Source organism: Rosa chinensis, chromosome 5 (genome assembly GCF_002994745.2).
Source record: "Rosa chinensis cultivar Old Blush chromosome 5, RchiOBHm-V2, whole genome shotgun sequence".
NCBI classification, from domain to species: Eukaryota; Viridiplantae; Streptophyta; class Magnoliopsida; order Rosales; family Rosaceae; genus Rosa; species Rosa chinensis.
Window position 1 is genome coordinate 13,620,441 of NC_037092.1, and position 15,480 is coordinate 13,635,920.

Below are 15,480 nucleotides of genomic sequence, written 5' to 3' on the forward strand. Positions count from 1 at the left end.
TCAGTTTTGAGTTTGAATTGACTAATAAAAAATTTGTTCGTTCACTCAAGCTCAATTATTATGCCTAATTTTTTTCAATATTTTCGTTAAAGTCTAATAAACAAGGAGGACTAAAATGAAAGAAACAGAATCCCTTTTATAATTTCTATTAAAGTCTGATAAACAACGATAAAGTTTTAAAAAAAATAAATAAATAAATAAAAAAACCTCGAATTTTTTTTAAAAAATTTGATGCTAAAATTCGAATTAAAAAGAAAACGAAGAAAGGAAAAAGACGGTGGAGGAAATATAGGGATTGACGTTAGCCCAAACAAACCAAAAAAAAAAAAAAGGCGAAGAAGGAGAAGAAGCAAGAAAGCAAAAACTCGAAGTTTGTTGATGTTACTGTAGAGGCGAGAGAGAGTCCAGAACTCACAAACACTCCGGCATCTTCCTACCGGTGAAGCTCCGTCGTCGGTCTGTTGACTTCCGGCGATCACCCACAGCTTTCCAAGTACGGCTCTTCTCTTCAATTTCCAATCTTTTTACTCTCTTCTTATTCGAAATCCAATTCGATCAGCGAAAAGAAGATTAAGTTCAATTGTTTAGTGATTCTTGAAACGAATTTGGTATGATTAAATGCACAATGGAATTGGAATTGGTTTCAGTGCAGTGATGGAATTGTTTTTTGTAAATTTCGCTGCTTTAGATTCATCACTGTGTGTGCGCTTTGAGAATTTTAGGGCTAGGAATGAAGATTGAACAATGCTCACATTAGGATTGTTGTTTATCACTGTAAATGCAATTTGGTTTCAGCTTGGAATTTGACTAGTAATTCGTATGCTGCTATAGCTCTTAGAGTCATATATCTTAGCATTGTGATTGGTTTTGAATTACAGGTTGTGTGGTATTTTATGGTGGTCATATTGAAGCACTAGAATTTGATTATTTCTGGGTTACATGGCCAAGCCTGAGCCCAGGGCTCGCACTGTCCTTGAACCGCTGTCATACTTCAATCTATCTGAGCAGTCTCGTGCGCCGGTTAGATCCCTCGCTATCTTCAATGTGTCTGATTCGCAGTGTCTAATATACCTTGGGACTCAGTTTGGAGGGCTATTTTTGTTCTCTGTAGACAATAAGGATCTCAATGCTGCATCTGCGTCCGATCCTTCGAACAACCCTTCGGTCCCACAGAGCATTAAGTTTGTGCGAAACGTCTTGGTTGGAAATTCCTCGGTGGACTATATACATGTGTTTGGTGAGATTGGGAAGCTGTTGGTGCTTTTGGATGGCTTTTTGTTTTTGGTTGATTCACTTCTGCTGCAGCCAGTGAAGAAGTTGAGTTTCCTGAGAGGAATTTCTGTCATTACCAGGAGGTTGCGAAGTAGTGAATCAGAGTGCTCAAATTTGTCAGAAGGTGCTGCCAGTTCATCAGAGTATACGAGCACAAGTCAGCGGTTTTTGAAAAAATTGGGAGGTGGGATAAGAGCAAATGGCTTGAAAATGAAAGAATCAACACAGCACCGGGTGGGCAATCATGTCTTTTCTGTCGTGATTGGTAAAAGATTGATATTGATAGAGTTTGTTTTGAGTAATAGAGTAGGTAAAAGTGACCAAGACATCGATGATGGGTCTTTTGTTATTCTAAAAGAAATTCCATGTATCGATGGGGTTATGGCCATGGTATGGCTCAATGATTCGATAATTGTGAGCACACTTAATGGGTATACTTTGTTTTCATGTGTTACGGGACAAAGTGGTGTCATATTTTCGTTACCGGATGTTTCTAGTCCACCACGGCTTAAACTGTTGCGTAAAGAATGGAATGTTCTCTTGTTGGTGGACAATGTAGGCATCATAGCAAATGCCCACGGGCAGCCGGTTGGTGGGAGCCTTGTGTTCCATCGTGACCCAGATTCTATTGGAGAGATATCTTCATATGTGGTTGTTGCAAGGGATGGAAAGATGGAACTGTATCATAAGAAAACAGGTAGGTGTGTTCAGATGGTCACTTTTGGTGGTGAAGGGGTTGGAGGGCCTTGCATTGTTGCGGATGAGGAAGATGGAAGTGGAAAACTTATTGTCGTTGCAACACCCACCAAGGTATGAAAAGGTGTTGATCCAAGAGGTTATTTGGACTTATTCCTTCAGCTTTTATATTAAGTAGTTTTGTTTTTCCTGATTTACTCAAATCTTCATAGTTTCTGCTAAATGGAAGACAATTTTTTTTTTTGTTTGACTATCTAGAATGCTGGGAAATGTTTTTCTCGAATTTGATTAGAGCTAAAAACAATTATTACAATCACTATATTCTATATAGACAAGAGCACTCTTCTGTTCTGTCGTTGCAGATAATAAACTTCCGGAATGTCTTATTTGAAACATGTGTTTATAGAGTAAAGAAGGGCTCTTGAACTTTATGCTTTCCTTCGACATGATTGCCAATTGCTACTACAGCTTGTGTTACTCAACCTGATACATGATTGTTAACCATTGAAAGTTGACAGTGACTCTTATGTTTTTCTGATTTCTGAGTTGAATGTTCAGAGTTTTCTACATCTCATCCTCTTCATGTTGCAAATTTCTAGGTTATTTGCTATCGGAAGTTACCTTCTGAGGAACAAATTAAAGATCTGTTGAGAAAAAAGAACTTCAAGGAAGCCATCTCCTTAGTGGAGGAGCTTGAATATGAAGGCGAATTATCAAAAGATATGCTGTCATTTGTTCATGCTCAAGTGGGTTTTCTCTTACTTTTTGACTTGCATTTTGAGGAAGCAGTGAATCACTTTTTGCAGTCTGAGACAATGCAGCCTTCTGAAGTTTTTCCATTTATAATGAGGGATCCAAATCGATGGTCACTACTGGTATGAAGTTGGACACTCTGGTACTTTACTCATATGCATTATTTTTACATTCATAGACATGTTCTAAACCCTTAATTAATAATTATTGTTACTGATATGCATTCTTAGGTTCCTAGAAACCGTTATTGGGGTTTGCATCCTCCCCCTGCACCTCTGGAAGATGTTGTGGATGACGGATTAATGGCGATCCAAAGAGCAATCTTTCTGAGGAAAGCAGGTGTAGAGACTGTGGTAGATGATGCATTTCTCCTTAATCTGCCAAGCCGAGATGATCTGTTGGAGTCAGCCATCAAGTCAATTACTAGGTGTGTACATTTATTCTGGTTATTCGTTGTTTATATTTTTTTTTATCCTTGAATTTCTATTGCTTATTCTTTAGGAAGGGGTAGGGATGGAAATGAGATTATTTAGGATATTTTTTTTTTCCCCAGAATTTGGGCTCAGATATAGCTTTTAATTGCTTACTTGATATTGCTACAATTTGGATTATCATTTGGTTTTATTTAATGGTAGTCACATGTAAGTGTTTCTGAATACATTCTTGTCACAGGTATCTGGAGGTTTCCCGTGATAAGGAATTGACTCCATCAGTGAAGGAGGGAGTTGACACACTATTAATGTATTTGTACAGAGCTTTAAATAATGTCAATGAAATGGAGAAGCTGGTATCTTCTGCAAATTCTTGTGTTGTGGTATGTTTTCTTATTTCTTCTTTATTTATATTTTATTTTTTTCTGTTCATTCGCTACTTCCTTTGGTACATTCTTTTACAATGCAACAACAGCTCTTGTTTCCATCCTGGAGTATTTTTACTTCTAAAGAATCCTGATCAACTATAGGAAAAACATAAAAGTGGAGGAAAGTGGAGATGTTATACAGTGTCTTAGAAAAGAACTTTGAAATACCAGAGTATATGAACTATTACGGAAATAATAAGAAAAATTAGTAGTGCTTTTGTAGACCCAAGTAATTAAATTAATTTTACCATTCTATAATATTTGCTATTTTCATTTATGCCAAAAAATAAATCAGACAAAATGTATTAGTGATGTGAGAGTACAATGAGATGGGGGTCAAATAGTATAGTTGAAAGAAAAAAATCAACACAAGTCCACACTCAAACTGGACCACAGTAATGGTCAGTGTCATATTAATGGGGTTCTGGGTTGAAATGCATCTATATTTACTTTCTAGATGACTGTTTTGGGATTTTAACTAACTAGAAAGGGCAACTTGTCCTAGATTAGTGTTTTGGAAGCATTTTATTTATGTTTGATTTGGAATCAAGAGCAACATACTTTGTGGGCCTCAAGACAATGCATTGTGAGGATGTTGGTTAAACCGTGGAATCTTAGCATCCCAATGCACTGAAAACGGCCCCATTTATTGTGGAGCCTGCTTGAAGGATGACTGAAGAACTTGCTTGGGCGGTGCAGGAGGAGTTGGAAAGTCTATTAGATGACTCTGGGCATTTGCGAACGCTTGCCTTTCTATATTCAAGTAAAGGAATGAGTTCAAAGGCTCTTGCTATCTGGCGCATTTTGGCAAGAAATTATTCATCTGGCCTTTGGAAAGATCCTTCTTCAGAGAGTAGCTCAGATTGTGGTGGTACAAATATTATCTCTGGTAAAGAGACTGCTGCAGCTGAGGCATCAAAGATTCTTGAGGAATCATCAGATTCACAGCTGGTTCTACAACATCTTGGATGGGTATGTTAATTGTGCTGTAAACTTGTTCCTACATAGTTGCGGTGGTCGGTATTATTTTTAGAAGCATTGCGATTTTAGTGTGTTATGATTCACAAGTGTGATATTTGATAAGAAGCTGGTTGGTGTTGTTAGGTTGCAGATATCAACCAGGTCTTTGCGGTTCAGATTTTAACATCAGAGAAAAGAGACAATCAGCTCCCACCAGGTGCGACCTTTTAATCTCCTAGTAAATTTGGTTCTGATGTTGACTTCATTGATCATATGCCTCTGTTGCGGGTTGTTTTTTGACAAAATTCAGGAGGTTTCACAAACTTATATGTTCTTATGGGTCTACTTATGTCCCATGTGTAATACTTCAATTCTTTCTCGGTGGAGTTCTGTAAATTATGGCAGATATCACTTGTTATTTTGAAATCCTTCAAATATTTTCATTTTATCAGTATATTGATTCTAACTAAAGGTAAAGGTAAACTCATTATGTGATTTATTTGAAGTTAGCAGAATACCATTTAAAACCTATAATCATCTTGTCATATTCTCGGCCTTTTGTTTTAATTTTTGTATTGGATAGTACCTAGCTATATGACATCTAGATACTTAATGGTTTAGTCTATTAGAGAAATCTTTGTAGTACTGGATCCTTAGATATTGTTTCTTTTGACTGCAGAGGAAGTAATTGCAGCTATTGATCCAAAGAAAATTGAAATACTTCAAAGGTATGTCATTATGTTACTGCACTAAATGCTTCCCATGGCAATAATTGTGCTTGTGTGTAAGTTTTAAGAGAAGTAAAAACTAGAAAGTCATTTAATGTTTGCGTGAGTGCAATTGGATTGGAGATAAGAGATCACCATACTGCTCAGCTAACCTTCTGCACCAGATAAGGTTTAGCACTTTTCTATGTCAAATAGAGGATCAGAGAGTGTAGGAGGGAGGGAGAGGAGAGGAGAGTTTGAGATCAATTACCATATCATATATTTCGGTTGAAATTATTGCTTATCAATTATGTGTGCGTGTGTGTGTGTTCATCCTTGTGTTATTTGGCCTTCACATTAAGGTCATTTATCTGGACAGGTACCTTCAGTGGTTGATTGAAGACCAAGATTCTAACGACAGTCAGTTCCACACAATATATGCTCTCTCACTTGCTAAGTCAGCCCTTGAATCATTCGAAGCAGAAGTTGCCTCCAAAATCCTCGATCCTGTAAGGAGAGAGGAAACAAGCATTTCTGAATATAGAACCAGTGCAATATTTCAAAGTCCTGTGCGGGAAAGACTCCAGATTTTTTTACTGTCTTCAGACTTGTATGACCCAGAGGAAGTTCTTGACTTGATTGAAGGATCAGAATTATGGTCAGAGAAGGTCTGTCATAGTTCTATTAGGACCTTATCGTCAATTCTGCATTTTGAAGTTCTGCTAGCTGAGTATGCTGATTATATACGATGAGGCCAAGTAGAAGTTAATTTAATTTAGCATTTAGGCCAGCATTATTCATGCCTAATATTAATAATGTCGATATACCAAAATGGTTAGTCTTCCTTGGATGATATTGCTACTGCTGGTCTCTGACTCTGGATTTACTCAACAGGCTATACTATACAAAAAACTAGGGCACGAGGCACTGGTACTCCAAATTTTGGCCTTGTAAGTTTCTTCATACTTTGTAAAGAATTTGCGAGGATGTTATAAAGTTCATGGTTCATTGGTTCAAATGTTGGTTGCATGTGATTGTGCACCATCCCTTGTTTATTTATATAGTTGCTTATTTTTATACAAAAACCCATGATATACTCCAGTATTATTTTCATAATGGTGTTTGCTTTGTGCATTTTTTAAATTTATTAAATCATATTCTGAAATTTTGTGGAAATATGTTGAACAATTTCTTGCATTGCATGGATTTATGACTAGCAATAGTAGTAAGAGCTTAGGTTATCCAAGTGAGATAAGTGAAAGAGTATATTCTCTTGTTCTACAGAACTGAATCTTGCTCATTAGTTTTCATTGCGTTTCAAGGCATAATGAAACATCTTTTCCATTGGCTACTCTAAACACGGAATTTCAGTAGCAGCATAAGCTGAAATGTGAAAGAATTATTATATTAAATATGAAAACTGCATTGGTGAAATGTTTAGAAATTTGAACTGATATACAATGGCCTTTTAGGAAGCTAGAAGACAGTGAAGCTGCTGAGCAATATTGTGCTGAGATTGGCAGACCAGATGTCTATATGCAGTTGGTTCTCTCTCTCTCTCTCTCTCTCTCTCTCTCTCTCTCTCTCTCTCCACTTATGCACACACAAGCAAAGAAAACACCTAAAAACACGTGCCGGCATGCATATGTGAAGTATGCCTGCAATGAACTTATTATTGCTTCCCTAATTTTTCTTTTTGTTTGTGCTGTGAGAACTCAGGTTACTTGATATGTATTTGGATCCACAAGATGGTAAGGAGCCTATGTTTAAAGCTGCTGTTCGCCTACTCCACAATCATGGGGAATCATTGGATCCTTTGCAAGTATTAGAGGTATCCGATTTTCTTTCTCTCTTGTTTTTTGGAATTTAAAAAGAATCAGAGAAATACTGGAACTTTGCACATATCCACCGACTTTTCTTCAGTTCATTGAGAATAGAATTTTATTGTTGAGGACTCGTGTGTTTAATGTTGCAGAGATTGTCCCCAGATATGCCCCTTCAACTTGCTTCAGAGACTATATTAAGAATGTTGAGAGCTAGACTTCATCATCATCGTCAAGGACGTGTAAGTTTTTCATTTGGTTTTTATTGGAGATTTTGGTATTATGCCATAAGATCATGGAAGAATTATACAAAAATTCTTAACTGCAGCGAGTTAATCTCAACCTTTTATTGTAGTTGTGGGACAGTATAGTTAGTGATATGTCTTATTTGATCAGTCTTTGCATTTGCCTTCCTTATTTTGGAGATTTTCATTCCATATTAAGCCATACATTGATTGCTTTTCAGATTGTGCATAATCTGGCCCGTGCCTTGGATACTGATGCAAGTTTGGCAATATTAGAGGAAAGATCAAGGCATGTGCAGATCAATGATGAAAGCCTTTGCGATTCTTGTCATGCACGCCTGGGAACTAAACTTTTTGCAATGTACCCTGATGACACCGTAGTTTGTTATAAGGTTGGCAATGTTGACCTTTACTTATTTTATGAGTTTTATTGTTTTTGGAATCTCACTAAGTCACTAGTCCGGCATTCATAGTTTATTTTCTGAAATTCAGACACAAAAACAAAACAAAACAAAAAACAACTTACTTTCAAAAACCTACCAGACAACCCCACTGTCTTTACTATTGTTATTACCAAAAAAAGGCATTGTACTACTGTTGAGATGCCTTGTATGGTTCAATGTTGAGGCACGTCCGTTAGTGGAAGTAACCATTATTTTATTTTTTTATTTTTTTAATCAATCATAGGATTTAAAATTTCTATAACATTGATATTTTTGAACATTATGAAATGACTATACCAGTTCATACTGTATTGAGCAAGGAAAGTAAAGGCATACCAGTTTCCTGACCTAAAGGCAGTAATATCATTATGAGTTCTGCAACCTTGCAGCGTTCCACATTTTATTTTACTTTCACCAAAGTTGAATAATCATGAGAACATGTAGTGAATATCCTTTCTTGTGCAGTGTTTTCGTCGCCAGGGTGAGTCTACTTCAGTCACTGGTCGCAACTTTAAACAAGATGTCCTAGTAAAACCTGGTTGGCTCGTGACCCGGTGATCCAGTGAAATTTGATATGATAATGAAACTGAAGATTGAGGCCGCGCGGTCTCTGTTTTTATGGTGTATCTTGAGGTGGAGAATCAGAACTTTCAGGTAGTAGATTGCTGAAGCGCTCTGGAGGACAAGGGTCTGCATTTTTCTGTTGGATACAAGTGACCAAGTCCCAACTTTCTAGTGTATTGTTCCATAGAGGAAGACAATCTTCACGGGGAGTATGTGTTCCTTGTTCAGTTATTTTATCCTCAGCAATCCCAGTTTTGTAAAAGGAAGAAACTGCAAGTACAATATCACAGTTCCTGGGTTCATTTGTGACCTGATTGAAGCTCTAAAGAAACATGGTAGTTCAGAAGTTTGAGATCCGGCTAACCATTCTTGCTCTATGGCGCCTTACAACTCAAGATCAGAGAATAGAACTGTGAGTTTTAATAATGCGAGTTATATTGACCAAATACTGTATGTATAATTGAAGTTCGAGGGATCAGGATTCTGCATTGCTCAGTCTTGTAGATAACACCGAGCATCGATCTTCCTGCCTACACTCTTTCTGTCGTCAGAGTTCAAGTTCCCACTAGAGGTTAAAAACAATGTTAGATATTCAAAATTTTGTCAAATTTTTTTAACATGCATACAATCAGTGTTCATTTCTGAGGTGAGGAAGGTGGATGGACCACTGATTGAATTCTCCAAGATCGCATAGTTCGTAAGCTGTTCATATAATCCAACTATAGCTGACTACGTAGGCTGTTCATATTCCTATCTGAATGATTTATTTGTCGTAAAAAGAATATTAAAAGAATTAAACACAACCTTCTCTTTACTGAAGATAAAAAAAAAACTCAGAGTAGGACCCTGTGAATGGTTTCTTACTTTCTTTTGCTGGCAACTTCACGTCTTCACTGAAGAGGCCAAATAATTGGTATCCCTTGTACTAGAATGTTGTCCTCATTTGGAAATGATACCATTTTACAAAGTGAGTATTACAGATGGTTTTTTCTTTTCTTTTCTTTTTGGTGCTTATTTCTTAGAGAGGTTCTATTCATACCTTCAAATTTTATATTTAGACATCTTCTCACAATTTTGCCATAAAACTTCCAACTTTACCCTTTATTTTTCTTTCTTATTTTCTTTATCTTCGATCTTCTACTACTCTCTCCGTCGAGCTAGAGAGTCGCTGCTCAAAAAACTTAAATATTTGAAATCTTTAACCAATCTACTTCTTGTTGTCTTTCAAGTGGTCCTGATCATAATCTCTTCTTTCTCCACTATTTGGAGATTAATTGTTATTCATGATATGATTCCATCTTATTTTATCTCCAAAACTTCTTACTCTTGTTCACTGTAATGGGAGAACAATTGTCATTCATGATATGATTTCTAAGCTATTCCTACTTTATTTGTAACTTTTATATGTGAATTTAGCAGTCTGGTTCTTTATCTCATGTCTTATAATTTGACGACGTCGATCTTGTTTCATAGATATTAGGTTTGTTAACTATTTCATTATGGGTTCTTGTCCTCTTCTTAATTAACCTAATAGAGTTGGAAACAACAGAATACTATGACTATTGTGGTGAAATATTTCCATTAGTTTAGCTGAAGCATACACCGAGAACAATGTGAGAGGATTGAGGTTGGACATCTATCGTACTTGAGTTGGGATAGTGTTTGAGTATTTTTGTTTCGGAGTAAAAAAAGGATTTTTAAAATTTAAAAAAAAAAATTAGAGTTATGAATAGAAACCCTCTAATTTTAATAAAACATTTGGATTAAGCAAGTGGAAAGTACACAAAATCCACAAAATCATGGACTATGGTAGACCTCTCTTTATCCACAGATAGCTTCAATAGTAGGATGGATAGAGAGAAAATCTAAGTAACCCACAACCAAACAGGCCCCAACCAATGATGACCATCCAACTCAGCCTCCTTACTCCCTCCACCTTATCCCTCTCTCTCTTCTTCCCTACACCACCAATCTTCTGCTCCAAGAATCTAAAAACCTGTCCTCCACACTCTCCCTTTCAGATCTTCATCTCCTTCCTCTTCTCTACTCTTCATTACAATCCCCACAAACAAAAAACACAACCCAATACGAGAGGGAGGAAGTAAATCAAGATGTCTCTCACTATTCCCACAAACCTCTCAAAATCCATGTTGAAACCTAAGCTCAGCTCTCCCTTGGCCCTAAAGCCAAGGACCATGGTCACTGTGTGCTCAGCCACCCCAAACCCAGAGAAAATATCCACTGCTTCAGCAATGAAGACTTTCTCTGCTGCACTAGCACTCTCCTCCATCATCTTGGGCGCAGCTCCCATCCCAGCCATGGCTGACATCTCAGGCCTAACCCCATGCAAAGACTCCAAGCAGTTCGCCAAGCGCGAGAAGCAGTCGATCAAGAAGCTCGAGTCCTCATTGAAGCTGTACGCACCGGACAGCGCACCTGCCTTGGCCATCAATGCAACAATAGAGAAGACCAAGAGACGGTTTGACAACTACGGCAAGCAGGGTTTGCTCTGTGGGTCTGATGGGCTTCCCCATTTGATTGTGAGCGGTGACCAGAGGCACTGGGGTGAGTTCATCACTCCCGGGATTCTGTTCCTTTACATTGCTGGGTGGATCGGATGGGTTGGAAGGAGCTACTTGATTGCCATTAGGGATGATAAGAAGCCAACACAGAAGGAGATCATCATTGATGTGCCTTTGGCTACTGGCTTGGTTTTCAGAGGCTTCAGTTGGCCCATTGCTGCTTACAGAGAGTTGGTGAATGGTGAACTCATTGCCAAGGACGTGTAAACTTTCACGTCATTTTGTGTTCATTTGTTTTAATTTCTTGTATAATATGTAAAACTTACATGGATTATGTGTATGAAATGCTTGTGTTCGAAACTGATCTATCCAACTTTAACATTTCTACCTTTGTTGCCCAGCACAATTAAGTATTAATTAACAGTCATAGATAATTAGATATGGTGTTTGTGCGTTACTTTCTTTAGGGTGTGTAACCTATTAGTAACAAATAGTCGTTCTCTCGCACGAAGAGGAGAGCTTCAAAATATAGTTTTTGAAATAGTGCCACAAAGAGGGATGATAGAAACAGGTAATGTTTCAAGAAATGAATTGAAAGCACGAAGAAAACAAAGAATGCTTCAAGAATTAAATCATGCTCATACTTCAGCATTCGTCTGAAACCCTCTTAACAGAGTTTCAATCTATCATGCATCAAAATTTCAAGTGTAGTGATCCTAAGAGGCATGAGGTGTGTGAAATATATGTGAAAAGCATGAAAACCTATTAGGAACAACACATGGTTAGATATGAGCCTTTAGCCAGAAAAGACAACTCAAGTATGATTCTTAGATGCATAAAAATATCAAATGCAAATGCAGTGTATGACATATCTTTTGGCAAAGATCCATGGAGCTCCGGAGAACCCGGAGAGGCTCAAGCATTCACTATTTCGAAAATCTAGCTTTGACAACTTCTACTTTGAAATGTCACAAACACGGTAGATATGAGTCATATGACTCCTAGATGATAGAAACGTTCACGTATATGTTTCAAACTATGAGATGAAAGCACGTTGAAACAAAGAAATGCTTCGAGGAATAAACCATGCTCATATTTGACTATTCGACCGAAAGCAATCTATTAGAATCTAATCGTTCATGCATCATATCTCCAATCTAAACAGTGTAAGAGTGATCCCTTGTGATCGAAGTGTTTGAAATACACATATGAATACCATGAGAACCTTCTGGAAACAATCCGTAGACGATTGTGAGCCTTTAGCCGGAATCGTTCATGCACTGAATTTCACCTTGATTATAACTTGCGTGTAATTCCTAGATGCATAAAATGAATATCAACGGATATCATGAAGTGCATAATATATCCTAGGCAAAGAACTAATGCTGAAGCCTCGGAGAGGCTCAAGCATTTAGTACTTGCAGAAATGTTGACAGCGCGCTTCAATTTCAGGAGCCAATGCCACAAAAACAATCCATTGAATTACTTGGTTACAAGCAAATCATCATTTTAAGAATAGTATGATTGATCATAAAAATACTGCAATTACAAATATCAATATCATATGCGGGAACAGATTTCCAATGACTGAAGCGTGACGAGCATCTTCCGAAAGTCTTAGATGAAACAAAGGTATGTTTCTTTTAAAGAGTATAGGGTCTAAGACCGGTTCTGAATTGAACCCATTTATGTAAAGTAGCATTTTTCTAGGCAAAATGGTTCCTTTTTTTTTTTTTTTTTTTTTTTTGCAGGTTCAAGTTTCTTAGAAAAATCAAAATCCTAAAACTCATCTTAGACATTTGGACAACAGTCTAGTCACGGAATATCTATTCTCGGGCTCAGGTAACAATTCCTACCTAGCTTTAAGCATAAAGACTCTTACCTTCCATTCTCAAAAAAAAAAAAAAAAAACACTCTTACCTTCTAGTAAAGAAGTTCTAATTCTACAGTTCTGCCTTCTTTCCATTCATTTTTCCTTTGCAAAGGTATGGATATTTCATGAAAAGTATACGTATAGGAGGACTTTTCGACACAAAATGGTTTGAACTCCAAGTCGCGTAAAGACTTTCTTCCTGTTGAGGTTTGACACCCATCTTAAACATTTGGAAGATGCCCTAACCCCTCAGTATTTATTTCTTCGTTCAATTTTGTTGCGAAATGGAAGTCTTTAAGCTCATCTAAACTACATGTATTGCACATATATTTTAGGCAATAGAATTACAAGCTCCAACTCTATTAAATTTTTATACAAGACCTTAATCACATCAAAGCCAAATAAAGGATACAACACAATCAGGCCATAAACGTTTGCACTCCTCATAGTCCTTGGATGATCACGTTCTCCTCTTCTTCTTCTTCCTTTTTTCCATCTATTTATCTATATACGTGTATCACGCACATGGATCGTTGGGTGTGAGAAACAACGATGCAATTCAGCACCTTAGAACATGCCATCAATCAAAAACACATGCAATTCACAAAGAAAGTCTTCTTTCATAAGTAGCAAAGCATCAATTAAATATTCAAATATTGAGACCAATAAAAGAGTCATCTCTCTCGTCTCCAGTACTATCCCCCTTCCTCTTTCAAATACAGTGCCCAACTCTACTTCCCAACCCATCTAAATAGGTTGGTGCCTTCAAAGTCATCAAGCACTCGAATCAAATTACAATACCAAAGTCATAAAGTCACTTGACTCAAAATGAAAATAAGTCCCACAAGCCAATATATGATTACCCAATATATAAAAAGTTAAAACTATATTTACAATCTAGCAACTCATAGAAACCGATCTCGGATCCAAGCGGGCGAATAACCTTAGTCAGTACCATCACTGTCCTCGCCGCCTCCGCTTTTACCGTCACTAGATTTTACCCCATGTATAGTAAGGAAAGCAAAATTAAGCATGATCAATTACTCTCGTAGAGTAGAAGCTAATTAGTAACTCTCAGGTAATTAAGCTCAGCAGGACCACATAGACTCTCCCAATCCCAAGCTGCTATGGTCCATCATCATATCCATGTCGAAAATGGGCCGGGACTGTGAACCAATGAACCGCGACGACGGCGAGCCGCTATTGCTTGGGCTCGCGGGGCTCAGCCCGTGGTTGGAGATGGACTGCGTCTGCCTAACCCTAAGGTGCACCACCTCAGCCTGAGCCAGAGCGAGTTGAGTTTGAAGCACATCAATCTGTTGTTGCAGAGATGATATGGCCCCGACGCACCCGTAAACCGGGTCCCGGACCCTTGCATTTGCTTCATACACCATGCTACTCACCGCATCTCCTCTCTGGTGCTCCGGTAGCTCCTGAAAGTGTCACAATGAACTTAGTCTTGGAATCTTAACCATGTACTATCTCTCTCATTAAAGGCCGAAAAGTTAGACCAGGTACGTAGGCTTGATGTAATAATTACATCACAGAGATCACATCACTCTGTGATCTTCACAGAAGCTTAATCACGCGTCATTATTTATATATGCATGCTTATTTACCTGAAGAAAATTACTCATGGTCCCAAAATAAGGTCATGCCTCTCTATGAGGTATCATTGCCTTACCCTAAAAGATTTTTTTTCCTTTTGGATGGTACTGGATTTTAGTATCTTTCTTTTTCTATCACATCTGATGGGTCCAAATCAAAAAAGAAGAGTGTCCAAATAAAATACGTACTTCCTTCTTTTTTCTTCCAACAAACCAATTTTTCTTATACGGAATAAAATAAAATACTGAAAGATGCAAGAAACAGCTTCACGTGATGAGGTAAACAGCCTTGGAAGAATTTGGTACAAAATTCAAAACAGAATTATCTTTTTTCTCAGTAGAAAAATGAAAAAGAAGGTGACTTGGTTCCCCATGTCCCCAGCCATAGTGTTCTGTCATATCTTACATTGACTGTGTTACTACTCTTGTCAGATTCAAAGGAATTGAGATCGCTCTCCATCTCTAATGAGTTTAGCCAAAAGGGTTTCTAGAAATAACTTCAAAGATGCAATTCTTGATGTAGATTACAGTATAAACTATAAAGTACGTTGTTTACAAAAACGCCTTGATGAAAGTGTTCGATGAAATACCTGCAACATTTTGTTGACATTACTGGCACCAAAGACTTTGTGAACATTAGCGAACTTCTGGGGCTCATCTGCAGGAAAGTAAGGAGCAAAAACACAGTCCTGCGCACACCTCCTCCTCAGTAGCTTACAAGCTGCGCATGGTGAAGCTGCACCCTGTTTCCTACTGCAACCATTTTCCTTCATGCTGCCTACTGCCTATAATGAAGCTCAAGGAGGGCTAGCTAGTTGCTAAGGGAGAAGTAGAAGAAGAAAAGGCAGGGCAGAGAAGAAGATACCAGACAGTGAGACTGAAATAGAAAAAGATGAGAGGAGGGTGTGTAGTGAGGCATTTTATAACAAAAAAAAGGTCACATTACTATCTGAGGTGGGGCGCGGTCCTACAAGAAAACTCTTTAAGATTTTGGTCGACAAAAACATCAATCCGGAGTTCCGGACCTGACATATTTATTTGGCGCCCATTTCATTTTTTTTTTTTACTTATGTTTTTTCCTCATGTAGATAAGATAATAGCTAATTATTTCTAATAATTAATAAATACTAATAGTATAAGTAATCATGAAGTTTTA

At 37.6% G+C, this 15,480-nt stretch overlaps 3 protein-coding genes across 5 annotated transcripts; 2 read left to right on the plus strand and 1 right to left on the minus strand.

Annotated features, from left to right (window-relative positions):
* The first annotated feature begins 273 nt into the window (after positions 1 to 273).
* Positions 274 to 9,075, plus strand: LOC112168088 (vacuolar sorting protein 3). Of its 3 annotated transcripts, XM_024305212.2 has the most exons (15): positions 274 to 493; positions 879 to 2,082; positions 2,568 to 2,843; positions 2,952 to 3,148; positions 3,394 to 3,535; positions 4,280 to 4,552; positions 4,685 to 4,757; positions 5,220 to 5,268; positions 5,627 to 5,915; positions 6,142 to 6,197; positions 6,720 to 6,788; positions 6,967 to 7,078; positions 7,223 to 7,312; positions 7,537 to 7,707; positions 8,224 to 9,075. In XM_024305212.2, exons 2-15 carry the CDS (start codon positions 940 to 942, stop codon positions 8,314 to 8,316), a joined length of 3,033 nt encoding a protein of 1,010 aa, XP_024160980.1. In that variant the 5' UTR covers positions 274 to 493; positions 879 to 939; the 3' UTR covers positions 8,317 to 9,075. The 3 variants fall into 3 exon arrangements, 2 of the variants coding, with proteins under 2 accessions (XP_024160980.1, XP_040363148.1); XM_040507214.1 differs by lacking the exon at positions 6,720 to 6,788; XR_002924064.2 differs by lacking the exons at positions 7,537 to 7,707; positions 8,224 to 9,075 and having other exon boundaries at positions 6,720 to 6,792; positions 7,223 to 7,259.
* A 1,216-nt stretch (positions 9,076 to 10,291) lies between these two features.
* Positions 10,292 to 11,233, plus strand: LOC112168089 (photosystem I reaction center subunit III, chloroplastic). Its single transcript, XM_024305213.2, has one exon. It carries the CDS (start codon positions 10,434 to 10,436, stop codon positions 11,109 to 11,111), a length of 678 nt encoding a protein of 225 aa, XP_024160981.1. The 5' UTR covers positions 10,292 to 10,433; the 3' UTR covers positions 11,112 to 11,233.
* Positions 11,234 to 13,317: 2,084 nt separating this feature from the next.
* LOC112168090 (LOB domain-containing protein 4) lies at positions 13,318 to 15,218 on the minus strand. The gene is made up of 2 exons (XM_024305214.1): positions 14,915 to 15,218; positions 13,318 to 14,150 (listed from the first exon to the last, which is right to left on the minus strand). The coding sequence occupies exons 1-2, from the start codon at positions 15,095 to 15,097 to the stop codon at positions 13,806 to 13,808; spliced, it is 528 nt and encodes a 175-aa protein (XP_024160982.1). The 5' UTR covers positions 15,098 to 15,218; the 3' UTR covers positions 13,318 to 13,805.
* Positions 15,219 to 15,480: the final 262 nt, after the last annotated feature.